At 44.2% G+C, this 19,990-nt stretch overlaps 1 protein-coding gene and 1 long non-coding RNA gene across 4 annotated transcripts; both read right to left on the bottom strand.

Annotated features, from left to right (window-relative positions):
- Positions 1-102: 102 nt before the first annotated feature.
- On the bottom strand, positions 103-9,735 carry mlpha (melanophilin a). 3 transcript variants are annotated; one of them, XM_027276448.1, is made up of 15 exons: positions 9,615-9,735; positions 8,888-9,001; positions 5,633-5,854; positions 5,186-5,298; positions 4,901-4,945; positions 4,667-4,725; positions 4,487-4,576; positions 4,279-4,375; positions 3,439-3,632; positions 3,270-3,350; positions 2,944-3,177; positions 1,270-1,440; positions 726-887; positions 378-431; positions 103-242 (listed from the first exon to the last, which is right to left on the bottom strand). In XM_027276448.1, the coding sequence occupies exons 2-15, from the start codon at positions 8,995-8,997 to the stop codon at positions 195-197; spliced, it is 1,680 nt and encodes a 559-aa protein (XP_027132249.1). In that variant the 5' UTR covers positions 8,998-9,001; positions 9,615-9,735; the 3' UTR covers positions 103-194. The 3 variants fall into 3 exon arrangements, with proteins under 3 accessions (XP_027132249.1, XP_027132248.1, XP_027132250.1); XM_027276447.1 differs by having other exon boundaries at positions 4,279-4,378; positions 9,615-9,734; XM_027276449.1 differs by lacking the exon at positions 1,270-1,440 and having other exon boundaries at positions 4,279-4,378; positions 9,615-9,730.
- A 1,377-nt stretch (positions 9,736-11,112) lies between these two features.
- LOC113745036 (uncharacterized) lies at positions 11,113-12,494 on the bottom strand. The gene is made up of 2 exons (XR_003461951.1): positions 12,393-12,494; positions 11,113-12,258 (listed from the first exon to the last, which is right to left on the bottom strand). It is a non-coding gene; the product is annotated as an uncharacterized LOC113745036 (long non-coding RNA).
- Positions 12,495-19,990: the final 7,496 nt, after the last annotated feature.

Below are 19,990 nucleotides of genomic sequence, written 5' to 3'. Positions count from 1 at the left end.
ATAACATACAAAGAACATGTGAAGAACACATAACATGTGAAGAACATATGAAGAACATGTGAAGAACATGTGAAGAACATATGAAGAACATGTGAAGAACATATGAAGAACATGTGAAGAACATGTGAAGAACATATGAAGAACATGTGAAGAACATGTGAAGTCAGCTGTGTGTCATTGATGAGTCTCTGAGTTCAGTAAAGTTTCTTGACGTCTTTTTTCCTCTGATGAGATCCAGAAACCTGTTTTCATAAAACAAACACGAATTATTCATTAATTTATTCATTTAATCATTCGTTCATCAATTCATCCGTTTGTTTGTTCGTTCATTCATTTATTCATGTGTGACCTCATGTTGAAGATGTTTTCAGACTGACCTTCTTCTTTCCTGCAGCGTTCAGAGCAGCAATCTTACTCTCGATATCAGAAACCTGCAGGGAAAACAAGAGTCAAGAAGAATTACTACTACTACTACCACTAATACTACTACCACTACTTATACTAATACTAATACTACTACAGACCAGCTGCTTTGTATCACGTATGAACCAGTGAAGAGTTTTAGTGAGAGATCGTGTTTGAGACGGTTAGCCTCATTCCTACGCTCAGCTGAACTTCCTGTTGTATGACGAGGGATAATTAATCTGTCTTCATTCTGAGGGTGAAGCCGCTTCCTGATTCTCTCAGGTCTGGTCTCATAATTATTTAAAGATGTCTCGTCTCACCTCGCTCTCGGCACTCTGGACTCTGGCAGCGGTCAGCGCCACCACGTCCTCCAGCTCCGACAGCTCGGAGTCTGTCGTCCCACCAAAACGATTTTTGGCACTCTGCTCGAGTCGTCGCAGCTTAGTCTCCAGCTCGTACGACTGACCAGCTGCGATGTACACCTGGACAGGTCACATGACAAACATACCTGTGTCACTTGAGAACACACACCAATGATGATGACAACAATCAGAACAGGGCTGTGTATGACTGTAAAACTTAGACTGGGTGTCTGGTGCTGTTCCTGTCATAAGTATGTTCTTGTAGTTTAAAGAACGGGTTCAGATTTGATTTATTAAAGGAAAAGAACCAAACATGAGAACTCATCCAGCTGGTTTCACAGATACCAAGCCCTGTTGGTGACACAGCAGCCGGGGAGATTTAAAGCCAGTCCAGACGTTTGTGTCATGCTTCAGACGAGGCGAGAGGGTTCTGCTTAGTTTGACCTTCAGACAAAAAGAGGTTAGGGGAGAACGAGGCGTGCAGTTCATGTTTGACGCTTACATTTTCCTCAAGTTCCCTGAAAGCATCATCTGCTTGCTTAACGTCAGTCCCTACTAAGTGGGATCTGTCGACCGGCTCTGAGAGGCCGTACTCGACCATTGCATTTTCTGTGGCATTAATGGTTCTCAGGACCTCAGTGGTGAGGTCACAGAGGGCGGCAGCAGTTGATCTCTGAAAGCCATGTAGAGGGACAGATGTTAACAGCTGGAAAACAACATCTGATCCTGGAGCAGCTACCGGCCTGGCATAGTTTGATTTCTTTTGTTTGGTTCACTGTGGTGACCCAAACACCTGAAACAAGGCACCTCAGGTAAACACCACTGAAGAAGAATTATGTGATTATATATGTGGGTATAAACTGATCTCTGTGGGGTATAGACTGACCTCTGTGGGTATATACTGATCTCTGTGGGGTATAGACGGATCTCTGTGGGGTATAGACTGATCTCTGTCAGTATACACTGATCTCTGTGGGTATAGACTGATCTCTGTGGGCTATAGACTGATCCCTGTGGGTATAGACTGATCTCTGTGGGTATACACTGATCTCTGTGGGTATAGATTGATATCGGTGGGCTATAGACTGATCACTGTGGGTACAGACTGACCTCTGTCAGTATACACTGATCTCTGTGGGTATAGACTGACATCTGTGGGGTACAGACTGATCTCTGTGGTGTATAGACTGATCCCTGTGGGTATAGACTGATCTATGTGGGGTACAGACTGATCTCTGTGGGGTATAGACTGATCTCTGTGGGGTAGACTGATCTCTGTGGGGTACAGACTGATCTCTGTGGGTGTAGACTGATCTCTGTGGGGTACAGACTGATCTCTGTGGGGTATAGACTGATCTCTGTGGGGTAGACTGATCTCTGTGGGTATAGATTGATATCTGTGGGCTATAGACTGATCCCTGTGGGTACAGACTGATCTCCGTCAGTATACACTGATCTCTGTGGGTATAGACTGATATCTGTGGGGTACAGACTGATCTCTGTGGGGTATAGACTGATCCCTGTGGGTATAGACTGATCTCTGTGGGGTACAGACTGATCTCTGTTGGGTATAGATTGATCTCTGTGGGGTATAGACTGATCTCTGTGGGGTATAGACTGATCCCTGTGGGGTATAGATTGATCTCTGTGGGGTATAGACTGATCTCTGTGGGGTATAGACTGATCTCTGTGGGGTATAGACTGATCCCTGTGGGGCCCAGGCAGGTAGCTGCTGAGCTTCACATTTAAACAAGCTCCTGTACGAGCAGCAAAGACCTCTGAAGGTTAACCAACGCAGGAGGCAGTTGCTTAGTGAGGAGGGGGGCATGCAATCTGAGTATGTCTGATGTGTTCTTGTACTTCTGTTGGATCAGAACCTTTTCTTTGGGGATGAGCTGAGCCATGCTGTGTAATCATTACTGCATTCACCACAAATGGGATCCTGGACATTTACAAAACATCCAAACACCTAAACAGGGTTCAGGTTCTGGTTGGAAACATCTCACTCTATGAAGATAACATCCATCTTTCACTCTATGAGTTACTTGTTAGTCTCAGGTCAGAATCACTGAAGTTGTTTCAGAAACCTCCAGGTTCCCATTTGCTCTAATCTCCACCCTGAATTTGAACCCACAAGCAGTTTGGGACAGATCATCTGTCCTGACCTCCTTCCTACCTTCTGAGCCTCGGTGGGCATCTCGTCGCTGGATGAGCTTAGCTCTTTGTCCTTTAGAGAGTCCAGAGTGACCACTGGGCCACCCCTGACCCCAGCCGGACCTTTACCCGCAGAGAAGGACTTCTTTCCGGCCTCGTCATCTGATGACAGGCCCTTATCGCTCAGGTTCCCAGCCAGCTCGCTCAGCTTCCTCCTCAGCTTCTCTTCCTCGTTCTGACCCGACGGAGTCGACGTCTGCAGGAATAATTTAATGAATTCATTTAATGGCCACACCATGTTGTCTAACTTTTTAAGACGTGGACTTTGTATGGTTCGTCTCGTCTCACCTCGTCGGCTGGCGTCATCTTCTCCTCCAGGCGGCTTAGCAGACTCTCGATGGCAAACATCCGTTTGTTCAGCTCGTTCATCTGTGGAGTATAAAAGAGACGATGATCATGTGACCACCACAATCACACTTAACGAGTTCAGCACACTCATTGGTTGGATTAATTTTACGGGCGGGGCTTGTCCCAGGTTCTCTTGGGAGGAGGCTCTGCTGTTTCGGCGGCGGTGGGGAGGTTGCTGGTACATGGGGGGGTATCTCGGGTAATCGTCCTCATCAGAGGTGTCGACGTACTGCTGCCGAGCCACCGATGAGCTGATCTTTGACAGAGAGCGAGTCCGGACCATTCTGCTGTCTCCATAGTCATCTGAAAACACACAGGTAAACACAGGCAGGTAAACACAGGCAGGTAAACACAGGGGAACACAGACAGGTGAACACAGACAGATAAATACAGACAGGTAAACACAGTCAGGTAAACACGGGAACACAGGTGAACACAGACAGGTAAACACAGGCAGGTAAATACTGGTAAACACAGGTGAACACAGACAGGTAAACACAGTCAGGTAAACACAGGGGAACACAGACAGGTGAACACAGACAGGTAAATACAGACAGGTAAACACAGGCAGGTGAATACAGGTAAACACAGGTGAACACAGACAGGTAAACACAGGCAGGTAAATACAGGTAAACACAGGTGAACACAGACAGGTGAACACAGGTGAACATAGACAGGTAAACACAGGCAGGTGAATACAGGTAAACACAGGTAAATACAGGTAAATACAGGTGAACACAGACAGGTGAACACAGGTGAACACAGACAGGTAAACACAGGCAGGTAAATACAGGTAAACATAGGCAGGTAAATACAGACAGGTAAACTTACTTTATTCTCGCTTTTGTACTTGTATTTTTATTCCATCTGAATGTGTACTTCAAATGTTATGTACCATGTACTGTGTACACAGTGTGTACTATGTGTACTGTGTACAGTGTGTATGTACCAGGTCTCATGGCGTATCGGTCCAGACTTTTCCTGCGGTTCACTCGGTGGCTGTAAATGTCGTAGTCTACATCGTTCCTGTAACCTCGATCCTCCATCTGCTGCACAAAACACACACTGTGTACTTCAGCAGGTGTTGTGTACAGGTGTTCTGGACAGGTGTTCTGTCAGGTGTTCTGGACTGGTGTTGTGTACAGATGTGGTTGTACCTGTACAGACGGTCGTCGTGAATGAGGGAAATACTCCTCGGGGTCAAAGTCAAGAGGATGAACGGACAACAGACGTTTATTTTTCCTCATCTGAGTGAAAAGAAGAAACAAAGCAATGCTGCAGCTTTCTGATTCGTTGGATTCAAAGTCACATGACCTGGATTTGGATTGTCACGTTACCACTTTGTAGCGCTGAGCATCGGCCTCTCCGTGGTCGTCCTCAGTACCGTTATACACGTCTACAGGTACATCATGTGACAAAATGTTCATATGTGTAAATTATGTGTGTTGATACAAACAGACGTGAACAATAAAGAGATGTCAGTGAAGTCTGACACTGTTTAAATACAAAGTTTAAAACTTAAAGAATCTTTTCTGTGATTTCTAAACATCGTTCAACACATTGTGACTCACGGCTGCGGACGTCCGGCATGCTCTGAGTGTCGTCATCACGTCCACCTGAGGAAGAAACAGGAAGTCTTGTTAGCTGAGAAATTAATTACCGCTGAATCATGATTATCACATATTGTCATCTTGTTTTACTCACAGCGGAAAAAAAACTAAATATTTATGACTGTGTACTGTTGTTGTACTGAAGCTTTTCATATTTTAGAATTTAATTGATTTAATGATCAGTTGGTCAGGCCATGCCCACACAGGTGTGTCCCACAGGTAACAGTGATGTCAGAGCAGACTCACCGTCTCCATTCAGCCTCTTGTAGAGTGATCTCATCACCTTGGCACTGCCGAAGCGTTTGAAGCGGTTCCTCACGTTGTCGTGGTACCAACCGGCGGTACCGATCTTCACCACCCTGCAGAGACACTTTCAGGTGACGCCAAGTCACATCTTAATATTAAAGAAATATCTCGTATAAATCAGTGTTTGTTTAGAGTGTAATCCCACTGTGGTAAATATGTTCAGCTGTACTCAAGTATTTGTTCTGATTACATTACTTCTGATCAAAAACTAGCGAGTCAACAACTTTGCTAACAGTCAATCATCAACCAGGTCACCAGCAGCAGCTGATATCACTGACCAGTCCAGCAGCAGTCAGTCCAGCTCGGCGTCTGTCTTTCAACGATGCCTCACCACAGATTTGATGTCTAAACTCTGAGATAATGTCCCCTCACCTGTGGGCATCTCACCTGGTCATGCGGCAGTTATCACACACCCAGCCGTGCTCCTTCTTGTTGTAGCGGCTGCAGGACTTGCAGGTGTACATGCGGCAGTCCAGACACTGACGCTTACTGTTGACCAGGAACTTAAAGGGCTGCAGGCAGCGGATGCACAGTGAGTCGGACAGCTGACTCTGAGAGCCGAGCAGCTCTCTCTTCGTATCCTCCTTCTCGATCTTAGTCTTCAAATTACTGCAAAACAACAAGGAGAGACGTCAGAGATGAACGTTCTCTGTTCTCAGTGGATGAGTCAGTATGGACACCCTGACTAGTCTGTGATGGACTGTAGGTCCTGACAGCTTTCTATCAGAACCTGCATGAACTTCATCAGCTTGTCTGTTGGATCGGACCACCCGGACCAGCCTTCCCTCCCCACGTCCATCAGTAACCCCTGTCTCTGGTCGTTGGACCTCTTTTCATTGGTACTGACTGCCACAGACCGGGAACACCACACAAGAGCTGCAGTTCGGGAGATGTTCTGACCCGGCCATCTGTCCATCACAGTTTGGTTCTGATCCTGACACTTGTTCATTTTTCTGTTCTAACAAGTCCACCAGCTCTGAGTGTTAGTGCTGAACGTTACAGCTGGTCGGTGTCTGAATGGATCTCGAGCACATTCTGGATGTTTCCTCTGACTGAAACTTTCTCAAAGAGCAGTTCACAGTGTGAAGCAGCTGAACATCATGTGAAGAAGAAGCTTGTTCTCATGTGACAGAATCATTTAACCTGAACGTCCTGCTCGAGGCAACTGAACCACAGTAAGCTCATCCAATCACAGTGGATCTATTGTTACATACATTCATACCATCGCGCTACTGGAAGGACCAGTCAGGTTCATCTAAACGCTGTTAAAACGTTACACACTCAAAGAACATATGATGAGTTCATGAGAAGCCTGAAGAGACAAACAAATGATTCATTCAACGACAGACGACTGTTTGTTTTTGAGTTTTATCTGTTGAACTCTTTAATGTTTGAGTCTTTAAAATAATTTGGAGGTTCATTCCTCTAAATCAGATTCTCACAGTGGCTTCCAGCCGTCACAGATGACTTACAGTTTTTCTCCATTGGTTTGGCTCATTTCTTGAAACTGAGATGACATTCTCATAACTATAAAGCAATTTGGCCAAACAGACTTGCAGTTCTTCACCAACTTAGATAACCAGCAAAAATGTAATTTGTCTCCAAAAACTACCATCACCATGCTTCAAAATGACATCCTTTCCATGTAAATAGTGCGAAAGGAATACCATAAAAATGGAATGATCCTTCCTCAATGCTTGGCACATTTTGATTCATTTAGTACTTCTGTCCAAATAAACTTGTTGGATTGTCCTGCCACAAACTACATGACTCGAACCTGGCATGTTTGTAACAGCTGCCCAAAACATTTAGTCCGTCAGTCAAAACTACATTCCCTTCTCATATAACTTAGTCGTGGCCTCCAAAATGCATTGTTCCCTTTGGTTTGTGTAAGTACTGCAAGTCAAAATGGTAGACGCTTTGTCATGGCATATGTCAACTATAGGCATACACATTTAAGTTTCATCACTCCACACAGCCACACCACCTACGGGCATCGCAGTCTGCTGCCGGCGGAATTTCATTTTATTCTCAAACTAATGTAAATTGTACACATTACAGTAGAGATAGGGAACCGTACAAAAAGGAACAATATACACAATAGCAACAAACCCCACAAAAAGAAAAAAAACTTAACAAATCAGCACTAAATAACAAAGAGGCAAAAAGAAGAACATTTGTTTTAGTCACGGTCACTCCCCTCCTCTCCTGTCACCAGCTCCTCATCTTTCTTCTGGCCACCATTCCTGTGCTCCTGTTCGGCCACAGCATTCTCATCCACATCGCATCTGATGTTGTCTCTTGAGTACAGCCGCGGGAAGAAGCGGTCGTGCATGCCCAAGCCATCCTCCTCACTGATCCCATGTTTAATGTCCTCACAGGCAGCGGCCATGCAGTCATGAGAGCCCGCTGGTTGTTCCGCCATGGTGTTCATACACTCATCCATCTCCAAGCAGAGAAAACTCCTCGATAGGATTGAGGAATGGAGAGTATGGTGGCAAGCAACACATGTTGCATTCTTGGATGCAGTGTTGAACCATCCCCGGATGCGTGGCCCCGGTTGAAAGATAACATTTGTCCATATATACAAATTGGGGTCAGGTGGGGCCCTCGAGAACCCCTCATCTTTTCTGGGACCCAGATCAAAGATACAGCTGATCCAGGAAACGGGAGGTTTATCTGTTTTGTATGTGCCCAGATGCAAACTTCATGGTGGGTGGCACAACAACAGGCCATTTTTCTGAGAATGGCCGCGCAATGGTTCTAACACGCCTCCTCCGTTAGTCCAACAACTTATTTCACCTAACCTGATTATCCTAAATTTACTATATAAACATCTTAACACGCAAATATGATACTGTATCTATTCCAGTTTTCCCTAACACTATTTGACAATTGACGGACATTCTGCATATGAATACTTATACGATGAAAATGTGCTGACATGTTTTGCGAGCAATAACCATGACACTGAAAACCAACCATTGGGATAGATCCGACAAGATGACTTCATTGAAAAATTTATCAAATGTGTGGCTGATTGGTGTTCAACTGTGGATACTTTGTACATAGCTATTTGGCAAGGATGTACTAAAGGCTTGACAACATTAAAACATTGTGAAGTGATGAAGCCAATGATAAATGCATTCCTGGGTTGCTGAGAAACTGCAAGATGATAGTTTGGGGATTTGTCCATGTTGTGGTATGCGATGTCATCTCCAGTTTCAGAAAGAGCCAAACCAATGGCCGCAAAAACTGTAATTCAATCAGACTGAAGACTTGTCTGTGTCTTTGCCCCTGAGGCTGATGGGAGTTTGAGTCTTAAGTGGAAACACAGAGCATCTTTGTGAGCTTCCTGTTTTCTCTCTGGTCCATGTGACCGAGTCATGATCGACCGAAACAACAACGGCATCTTTCATGGTCATATTCCTCTGAAACTCTGAACGAGTCAACTCAGAGAACCAAATAAGAATAGATGGATGAACAGATAGATAGATAGATAGATAGATAGATAGATAGATAGATGGATGGATGGATAGGTGGATGGATGGATGGATGAATAGGTGGATGGATGGATGGATGGATGGATGGATGGATGGATGGATGGATGGATGGATGGATGGATGGATGTTCAGTACATACCCGAGTCTCTCCTCTTCGTTCTTTCGGAGGTTAAAGTCTCGCTGAATCACCTCCCACACATGTTTGGCTTCTTCGTCCGTCAGACGAGACAGATCCAGTTTACGCTCCATGATGCTGAAATGATGGAAATGCATTCAACTTCAAGTCATTTGTAATGAAGTAATAAATAAATAAATAAATAAATAAATCAATGTAAAGCTGCATTTATTGATTAGTTCATCACATTGACAGTGATCATGGTGACTTGTGGGATTCCTCAGGGGTCGATTGTTGGTTCTTTATAGTTTTCAGTTTACACTTTGAAACATACTCTCTGCTACACCCTCCTGCGGTTTGTTTTCACCACACCCAGAAATGTATTCTATAAACTTTATCTTTAATATCTTTAAACCTTTCAAAATAAAAGTCAGTGGAGCTACACACTTTTTTCTTCATGTTAAATCTTTGAACAGTTAAAACAGTTTGTGTGAATCGTTTAGTCGATCGATTAATTAATTCTACAGATCAAAGTACAGAAAGCAAAAATTAAAGAACTAATCTATAAGAATCAAGATTTACATGCAGCTTTGTTAATAAATGAATCAACAAACTTACAGAAACTTTGAACAGTCGCTTCATTCAGACAACATGAGTTTAAAAGTTTGAATGAAACACAGTCAGAGTAATCAAAGTAATCAGAGTTAATGTGATGAATAAATGTGATCAAAGAGAAGAAGAAGAAACTTACCGTGGACCCAGGCTGAGGCTGCTGCAACTGAACAAACATCCAACTGAGGACAGACTGAGCCAGTCAGCTGATCACATGATGACCGTCCTCATGACAACACACAACAATAGACACAACAACAATACACAATAACACACAACAACAATACACAACAACACAACAACAATACACAACAACACACCAACAATACACACCAACAACACACAACAACAATACACAACAACACAACAACAATACACACCAACAATACACAACAACACAACAACAATACACACCAACAACACACAACAACAATACACAGCAACAACAACAACACACAACAACAACAACAATACACAACAACAACAATACACAACAACAACACACAACAACACACAACAACAATACACAACAACAACAACAATACACAACAACAACACAACAATACACAACAACACAACAACAATACACACCAACAACACACAACAACAATACACAACAACAATACACAATAACACACAACAACAATACACAACAACAACAACAATACACAACAACAACACACAACAACAATACACAATAACACACAACAACAATACACAACAACACAACAACAATACACAACAACACACAACAATACATAATAACAACACACAACAACAACACACAACAATACACAATAACACACAACAACAATACACAACAACACAACAACAATACACACCAACAACACACAACAACAATACACAACAACACACAACAACAATACACAACAACAACAACAACAATACACAACAACAACAACAATACACAACAACACACACCAACAACAACACACACCCACAATACACAACAACACATAACAACAACACACAACAACAATACACAACAACACAACAACAACACACAACAACAATACACAACAGCACAACAACAATACACACCAACAACACACAACAACAATACACAACAACAACACACACCAACAACACACACCAACAACAACACAACAACAATACACAACAACAACACACACCAACACACAACAACACAACAACAACACACACCAACAACACACACCAACAACAACAACACACAACAAAAAACAGAATAACAACACACAACAACACACACATCAAACATTTGAGAATAATGTTGTAAAATGTAGAAAATAAAGAAAACTTAAAAGAATTTAGAGCAAATGTGATGATTTGATGATTTTGATGATTTGATGATTTTCAGAAACTTTGTGGAAACTTGAACTGAAACACATTTCACTCAGATTTCAAGCGGCTGTAGTTTTCCATCATAACTCCCTGCTTCAAAGCAGATCTCCTGACATGAAATGGATCATGAGCTATGAAACAAAGCTTCATTACAACTAAATCATTGTCTTGTTCATGATGTGGAAGGATAGTGTTGTAGTGTGTGACTCTGACCACCAGAGGGCGCCAACATTCATCATAGTTTATCATCTGTATAATTAGTTTGTTACACAGAACTGAGACAGACTAAATAATGATTATGAAGCAGTATAAAGTCTTTATTCACACAGTCACATTCATGTAATAATCAATGATTGATATGATCAATGTGGCCCATTGATAATCATCATTTCCTTTTGTCCTGAAACAGAAATCTATACGTACAGTGAAGCCTACAAACTGCAGGTATCATATATTACACAACAGGTAGTTCACAGCGAGTAATCTGATTGGACAAGAGTCGTTCCACAACAGCACTGAGACTAGTGAAGGTGAATCTGGTCCATCTGCTTTCCTCCCCCAGGGGTGAGGCGTTGGTGCCCTGTGGACCTCTCTAGACATACAAGTACATGTTATTCTTCTTCTTAGTGTTGTCCTCTCTGCTCATGACACATTTAATTTCATCTTCTCTGTCTTTGTTTTGGACATTTTGTCTTTACGGACACGTAGGAGACGCAGACAGGAAACATGGGGGTAGAGAGAGAATCTAACCAGGGACACATGGTGTGGGACAGAAAGAACATCAGCTGTGTGATCTTGGACACACTCAACTGATCTGTTCAGCAGAGACAATGTTTGTCCAACAGGAGGAGACTCTCCGTCCTACAGACCACACAGAGACACTGAAGAACCAGAACCAGGCCACCAAGACCCAAACCCAAACCCAGGATAAAGAGGTTCAGTGAATGTGGTGTTGAAGGTGTGGAGGTGGATCAGTGTGTCAGAGGAGACTCTGTAGAAGGACAGAGAGCCAGCAGGACAGTCCAGATACACTGCTACTCTGTGAGAGACCCAGGAGGAGGAGGAGGAGGAGGAGGAGGAGGAAGAGGAGGAGGAGATGGATGTTGTTCTGTTATTGTTCCTGACAGAGTAACTACCACCATCAGAGCAGTACAGTCTCCAGGACTGATTATTCCATCCAAACAAACAGTCTCTACTGTTTCCTTTCCTTCTGATTCTTCTGTAACTCACTGATATACAAACTCCTCCTCTCCACTCGACCTCCCAGTAACAGCGACCAGTCAGACCAGTTCTACACAGCAGCTGAGTCCAGTAGTCAAATCTGTCTGGATGATCAGGATATGACTGATCCTCCTCCACACGTGTCATCTTCCTGTTGTTGTCAGACAGTTTGATGTTTCTGTTTACTGTGTTTGTGTCGACTGTGAGTTCACAGGAATCTGATGGAGAGAACAAGACAGTTATTAATCTATCATCTGTTCATTTATTGATGATGACATCAGAGATTTGAAGGAGTGATGTCACAGTTTGAAGATGGTTTTGTTTTCATGAATCAAATTAAAAACACACTTACACTTCCTCAGACCTGGTCTCAACCATCGGACTCCAGCAGGCTCCACCCTGAAAGGAGGAGGGGGGTCAGACCAGCACATCCTCTTTCAGCATGCAAACATGGGACATTACATCACTCTCAGACACAGTTTGGTTTTTCTGTTCACATGGAGGGTTGGGATTTGATTCATCTGATTCAGTCCAAATCCACCATCTGATTCCTTTTGAATCCTTTATTGAATCTAATCAGGTTTCACTTTCAACATTTGCAGGGAACCAATTTAGAAAGAACCAAAGTCAAAGGCTCCGGTCCAATAGTCTTTGTGTTCAGGAGGTTCCTCACTGAGTGAAATGACCAGAAGGATTTAAGTGTCAGCCATGATAAGAGCTGTTTGAATTCTCTGAAGAAGGAAAAGAGCTTCACTGCTTCCTTTCTTGTCTCCTTTAGCAGAGGAGACACTGGACCATCCTTTACCAAAGGAAAGGAGACAATGCCGTCCCACAATTCCTTGTGGCAGCAACAAGAAGGTAACGCAGCGTTCAAGCCTCAGGAAGCACGTCTACTCCATGTGCTGTCTGCTCGCTCTCAACAATACCATTTGATTTCAGTTCGGACGTTGATAATGAGTCAGATTGTTCACCGGCTCGTCCACGTTTAATATCCCACATGAAACAACCCGGTCAGAACGCACAGGGAGAAGGATCTAAGATGGAGCTTTTTGTAGTCCATCTTCTGGACTTGTAGTTTTTCACACAGACCACGTCAACAAAATCCACGTCACATAATACGTAGCCTAGAGAAAGTGCAGTCAGATCTCCTAGCACTGTGCTTATCTTTTCCTAAGTCCTATGAATGATCCCTTCACATCTTTCCTTGACCTCATGACGTTTCCATGGAGGTGGAGGAAAAGTGTTTAGGAAAGGACAGAGGAATCTTTTTTTGAATATTGGACCGCAGACAAAGACTGAGTTGAGATCTGTCACCAGCTTTGACACAGAAAATGTTTCCAGCTCTTCCTCCCTATCACACTGATTGTCTGTGGCTGCAGCAGGCCCCTTCATACCTGAGAGTGCCAGTCTCCAGTGTGGACCTCATCCAGCGACAGCAGCTTCACTCCTGAGTCTCCTGATGATTGTAGCTCAGGTCCAGCTTCTCAGATGGGAGGGGTTGAGCTCAGAGCTGAGGCCAGAGAAGTACAGCTCCTCTGTGATCAGACAGCCTGACAGCCTGAAAACACACAAAACAACACACATGGAAGATCATCTGAGGGTCCTGCTGCGTCAGTCAGATAAAGAAGAAACTGTCTACTGTCTTTAAATGCTCATCAGCTGAATGGTTCATGGATCCTGACCTGAGACTTTCCAGTGTACAGTGTGGACTCTCCAGTCCAGCAGACAGCAGCTTCACTCCTGAATCCTGCAGGTCGTTGTTACTCAGGTCCAGATCTTTCAGACTAGAGGACTGGGAGCTGAGAACTGAGGACAGAGCTTCACAGCTTCTCTCTGAGAGGTTACAGACACTCATCTGGAGAAACAACGAAAAGGAACAAGTAATAAGATTTTTTCTCCAGTTGAAAGATCTCAGAGTATTTCTGATGAATAAATCACACTTACAGAGCTTCTTGAGGGCTTTGATCACGGCAGCAGCCTCAGAAGAGCCTCCCTGAAGCAGAGAATTTCTTCAGGTCAAACACGTCCAGATCTTCTTCTGATGACAGTAAGATGAAGACCAGAGCTGACCACTGAGCAGGAGAGAGTTTCTCTGTGGAGAGTCTTCCTGAACTCAGGGACTGTTGATCTGCTCCACTAGAGAACGATCATTCAGTTCTCAGACAGTGGAACAGGTTGATGCTTCTCTCTGCAGAGGGAGTCGCTTCATCTCTTCTTTGATGTACTTGACTGTTGCCTGATTGGTTCTGAGCCACTTCTGTCTGTGTCAGCAGACCTCGTAGGAGACTCTGATTGGTCTTCTGTGAAAGTCCACAGGAGGAAGCGGAGGAACAAGTCCAGGTTCCATTGGACTCTGTAAGGCCTCGTCCACAGCACTCTGGTAGAAGTGTGTCTCTGCAGATTTCTTTGTTCTTCTGACAGCAGATTGACTCCAGAGTTGATGAGGTCAGATGACATGAAGAGCAGCAGAACTCCTGAACACTCAGATGGACGAAGCAGAACACTGGTCCTGGTACAGTCCTCCTCCCTTTAAAGATCTGTGTGAACACTCCTGAGTACACTGAGGCTGCTGCTCTGATATCGATGCCACACCTGTCAGGTCTGATTCAAGAAGATCAGGTTCCTTTCTGCAGCTGCTCAAAGCCAGTTTTCCCAGAGACTACAATCATCTTCCTGCTCTCGGACTCCAGTGTGGATCTGTCCCAGCTCCTCCATCATATTGATGTTCTTCACCTTTGGACTGAACCACCAGGAAGTGGATGTACATCTCAGTCAGGCTCTTGGGCAGCTCTCCTCCTCTCTGGTCTTCAACAGATCCTCCAGAACTGTAGCAGAGAATCCGCAGAAGACTGGGATGTGGCACATGATGTGGAGGCTTCGTGATGTCTTGATGTGGGAGATGATTCGCTGGCGTGTTCCCTCATTCTGAATCTCTTCTTGAAGTACTTATTCTTCTGTGGGTCAGTGAACCCTCTGACCTCTGTCACCATGTCAACACAGTCAGGAGGGATCTGATTGGCTGCTGCAGGTCTTGTGGTTATCCAGAGGCGAGCAGAGGAAGCAGTTTCCCCCTGATGAGGTTTGTTCAGCAGCACATCCACTGAGGTGGACTCTGTAACATCAGTCAGGATCTCAGTGTGTGGAAGCCAGAGGAAGTCGACACTCATCCAGACCGTCCAAAGATGAACACAACCTGGAAGTCTTGAAACCTGCAGATTCCTGCTTCTTTGGTTTCAGTGAAGAAGTGATGAACAAGTTCCACCAAGCTGAACTGTTTCTCTTTCAGCACATTCAGCTCTCTGAAAGTGAATGGAAATGTGAACTGTATGTCCTGGTTGGCTTTGTCTTCAGCCCAGTCCAGAGTGAACTTCTGTGTTAAGACTGTTTTCCCAATGCCAGCCACTCCCTTTGTCATCACGTTTCTGACGGTTCATCTCTCCAGGTGAGGCTTTAAAGATGTCTTCACACCTGATTGTTGTTTCTGGTCTGTCTGGTTTCCTGGATGCTGTTTTCAATCTGGTCTGACCTCATGTTCATCATTGACCTCTGCAGTCCCTCCCTCTGTGATGTAGAGCTCTGTGTAGATCTGGTTCAGAAGGGTTGGGTTTCCTGTTTTAGCAATCCCCTCAAACACACACTGGAACTTCTTCTGCAGGTTAGATTTAAATTCACGCTGGAAACTAACTGGAACAAGATATCCTAGAACACAAAAGAAGAAACAATATATCCACATTCCTTACAAAATGAGTATATGAATTTATTTTGATCTGTTGAGACATCAGTAAACGTGTCATTCATCCATCATGTTAAATCTTTAGAGAATCCTCTTACTGCTCTGCAGACAGTCAGCCAGCTCCTCCTGCTTCTTCCCTCAGGAAGTGCAGTGTGATCTTCAGAAATGACTCTCTGCTGCTCTCCTCTGCTCTTCATCCTCACCGTCCAACACCTCCTCATCCTCCCTCTGACTCTCTAAGCATCCTGGCTCATCTGAACTCAGACCTTCTGGATCTCTTCAGCTCGTTCTTCACAAAAGTGACAATGTCTCCTCCAGCAGCTGGAACAGAATATATGAATGACACAATCAAAGTCAAATCATGGAACCAAACATCAAATCCATGTTGGACAGACGGACAGTCCACACTGGTCTAAAGAGTGCAGCATGGAGATGATTTGTAACAGAAGAGATGTAAAAGTAGTTGTTGTCCATGTACAGACCATAAATAGGGAGTCCAGGTGTGTTTGATGCGCTCGGCAGACTGACCACTGGGAACCCTGAGCTCTCCTGGTCCACTCTGTGGAGGAATCATGAAGAATGAGCTCACATTATGTCTGTCCACAACGAGACAAACACAAGGTAAAGGTCCTTTGAGTTCAAGTGTTGATTCCAACATTAATCAGATGCTTTCCCCTGACATTAAAGTGTTGGTCGTACTGCTGATCCCACTGGAATCAACAGTCCAGTCTGCATTCTGTGCAGCTTCATTTACTGTGTTGGTTCAGCAGCTTGTCTGGTTTAGTCCCTCCACTTCTGTTGACCTCTAGCAACACTGTGGACAGCACACACAGCTTACACAAGCTAACTGGATGCTACCTGTCAGTGTAAACTGTTAGTGAGGAAGATGCTCAGTGGTCCTTAACACAGCTGACAATCACACCAAGGTCACCACACTCCTGAGTGACTGAACACACAGAAACACTGAGAGGCGAGCCCACCAGCAGATAACAAGAAAAAGTCTACAGAGAGTTTACAAACAGTTAGAAAAGAAAGAAACCACAGGTGACAACTATATGACAGACTGTCTCCTGGTGACAACCATCCTGTGCATGTATGGGCTTCACAAAGAGGGAGCTCCACCAGGACAACCACAGCAGCATCAACTCACTGAACATACAACATCACAAATCATGGAGCCCATCCTAGCTCCATGTGGCTGGCAACACTCCTACCATGTCCACAACTCAATGGACTTTGTAAACAAGGTTCAAGGACTGAAAGTGGACACAGATGAAACCATGGTGTCCTACGATGTGACCTCACTGTTTACATGTACCCAACCAGAGAGGCAGCTGAAACGGTGAAGCAGCGACTACTACAGGACAACACTCTACACGCAGAACAAACCTCAGCCGGGACCAGATTGTGGATCACTGGACTTCTGTCTCAGTCACCAGTACACCATCGTGGGCCAACGTCTACATGGAAGATGTAGAAACCGCCTGCAGTCCAGACCTGTCCCCCTGAAAATGTGTGGAGCATTATGAAGCTCAAAAACACAAACAGAGACCACCGAACTGTTGAACAGCTGAAGTCGTGATCAACAGGAATGAGAAAGAATTTCACTTTAAAACTTCAAAAATTATTGTCGTCAGTTCACAAACCATTCAAAGAAAAGGGACCAGCACAGAGGTCACATGACCCTGTCACATGACCCGTTTGTTTGTCTTGTCAGTTTTTCAGTCCTCACCTTTGATCAACAGACTGACGTCCATCTTTGAAGGATATAGGTTCAAACGAGACCAGTCACTCTTCATGGACACTGGTCTGGGTTCTGGTTCTCTCCAGCTTCTCCTGAGAGAAACACAAGACAACAGGATCTTAATCTGCAGTGCAACCAGAACAGTGAAACAATGTGTTCTGGATACATTTGACAAGACAATGTTCTGTTTCTTGTTTCTCCTGTCATCCAGCAGAACTGTTTCTCCATGACTGAAAACAAAACTTCTCTTCAAGATCTCCAGAGTGAACAAGTAAGAAACCAGTTCTGTCATGTTGAAGGGAAACAAAGAGCTGACGTATGATTGACAACACTCAGACAAGATGAGCAGAGCAGCTGATCTCAGTCCAGCTGTTATCACTGACATGTTTCTATTCTGTTGTTTCGTCACGTGACTGAAAACTAGAAAATGTGATTTGATGGAGGAACTCAGTGGAATCAGGGTTAGCCTTGTTAGCAGCTAGCATCTGTTAGCCTCAATAAAATCACTGTTTTATACTCATGCAGTCAGACAACAGTCAGAACGTGTGTGTGGAGACAATGCTGAACTGAAGCCAAGAGATGAAGACGGCTTCTATGGTTCTACTGGGGTCTACTGATTCGACGGTTCTACTGGTTCTGCTGCTTCTACTGGTTCTTCTGGTTCTACTGATTTCACTGTTCACTGTTCTATGGGTCCTACGCTTCTATTGGTTCTACTGCTTCTACTGGTCCTACTGGTTCTTCTAGTTCTACTGGTTCTGCTGGTTCTGCTTGGTCTACTGATTCTAGTGATTTCACTGGTTCTACTGGTCCTACGGCTTCGACTGGTTCTACTGTTCTGCTGCTTCACTGGTTCTTCGGTTCTATGGTCCTAACTGGTCCTACTGGTCCTACTGCTTCGACTGGTTTCACTGGTTCTGCTGCTTCTATGGTTCTTCTGGTTCTACTGATTTCACTGCTTCTACTCGGGTCTACTGCTTCTATTGGTTCTACTGCTTCTACTGGTCCTACTGGTCCTACTCTGGTCCTACTGGTTCTTCTAGTTCTACTGGTTCTACTGGTTCTGTTGGTCAGTTTTCAGATGTGAGATCTAAATGTTTGGAAGAACGAAGCTGAAAATAAACATTCAGGTTTAAAAACTTGTCTGGATAAATAACAGTTCAAACAGAATCAGTCAGATTTTTAATGTTATTAACAGCTGACCCTGTGCAGCAGACGGTTGGACATCTTTAATTGAATGAGATGACCAATGGACCGGTCACTCTTGAAGGACAACAGCTGGGTCCAGGTTCAGGTCCAGGTTCAGGTCCAGGTCCAGGTACAGGTCCAGGTCCAGGTCCAGCAGAGTCTGGTCTCAGAGTCTGTTGTGGGCTTTAACAGAACACACACAGAGCTTTGAGTGTGAATAATGATGGTGGAGTGACCTGAGTGCTGAGCTGTGACATGGAGAAGAGTCGTGGACAGTTAGAGATCCTCATCTCACCTCTGAGCTTTGGTCGGCTTTCATGTTCCCCACACAGAGAGCTTTTAGAGGGAGGGACTCCCTCCTCTCTGTCCTCACTCTGATTCATGCTGCTCAACTCACATCAGCTCACACACACTTTGATCTGGAGAGGAACACAAATAATTCATGTGCACATGGACTCAAATCATCCTGTCATCATTTGTCCCTGTACAAAGACCAGCTGCTCCTCCACTGATGAATAAAGACTAATGTGACAACAAAGTTTCTGATGTTCATCATTTCAGATGGAGTCTGTGTTCAGACAGCTGACATCCTGCAGGTGACTTTGGCTCCACCAGATGGCGCCGCATGATTTGTAAAGACAGGTGGAGGAAGCTTTGAGCCCATGTTGATGATCACGGACTGATCCTTTCCCTTCCTGTTTTCTATCAGAGTCGACTGAAGCTTCTGAGCTCAGACTGAGCAAACAGTTAGAAAACACCACTGTCAGTCTACAATCAATACATGATCAATACTTTGTTATTGGACAAGAGAACGTTACAGAGAGAAAAGTTACAAATGACCTCCTATTGGCATCAGCAACAAGGACTCATCTCTGTACTTGTCCTGTTAGATCTCAGTGCCGCTTTGACCACCATTGACCATCAAATTCTTTTAAATCAAATCAAATCAATTTTATTGTACAGCCCAAAGTCACAAAGTCCATTTTCCCTCTGAGGCTTTCCAATCTGGTACAGGGAGTTACACCCTCTGTCCTTAGACCCTCGGTTCCAGTGAGGAAAAACTTGCCCACAAAAACCTTTAACAGGGAAAAAAGGTGGGAAGAAACCTCAGGAAGAGCCACAGAGGAGGGATCCCTCTCCCAGGACGGACAGACGTGCAATGGATGTCACGTGTACAGGACAAAATCAACACAAACAATTGTACAATTACAATGACTGAAAAATGACAATGAATTACAATGACTGAGAAAATGACAATGAAGTAAATGAATGATAAGACATGAAT

Source organism: Larimichthys crocea, unplaced genomic scaffold, assembly GCF_000972845.2.
Source record: "Larimichthys crocea isolate SSNF unplaced genomic scaffold, L_crocea_2.0 scaffold380, whole genome shotgun sequence".
NCBI lineage: Eukaryota > Metazoa > Chordata > Actinopteri > Sciaenidae > Larimichthys > Larimichthys crocea.
This window is presented reverse-complemented; position numbering and strand designations above follow the sequence as displayed.

What these genes read in the sequence shown, in the direction of transcription:
- mlpha (XM_027276447.1), bottom strand. Translation starts at nt 8,997, where the DNA reads ATGGAGCGTAAACTGGATCTGTCTCGTCTGACGGACGAAGAAGCCAAA. An exon ending in CACGACGACCGTCTGTACAG is followed by an intron (nt 4,379 to 4,486) that starts GTACAACCACAT and finishes TGTTTTGTGCAG; the next exon opens with CAGATGGAGGATCGAGGTTA. An exon ending in TCCAGAGTGCCGAGAGCGAG is followed by an intron (nt 432 to 725) that starts GTGAGACGAGAC and finishes TTTTCCCTGCAG; the next exon opens with GTTTCTGATATCGAGAGTAA.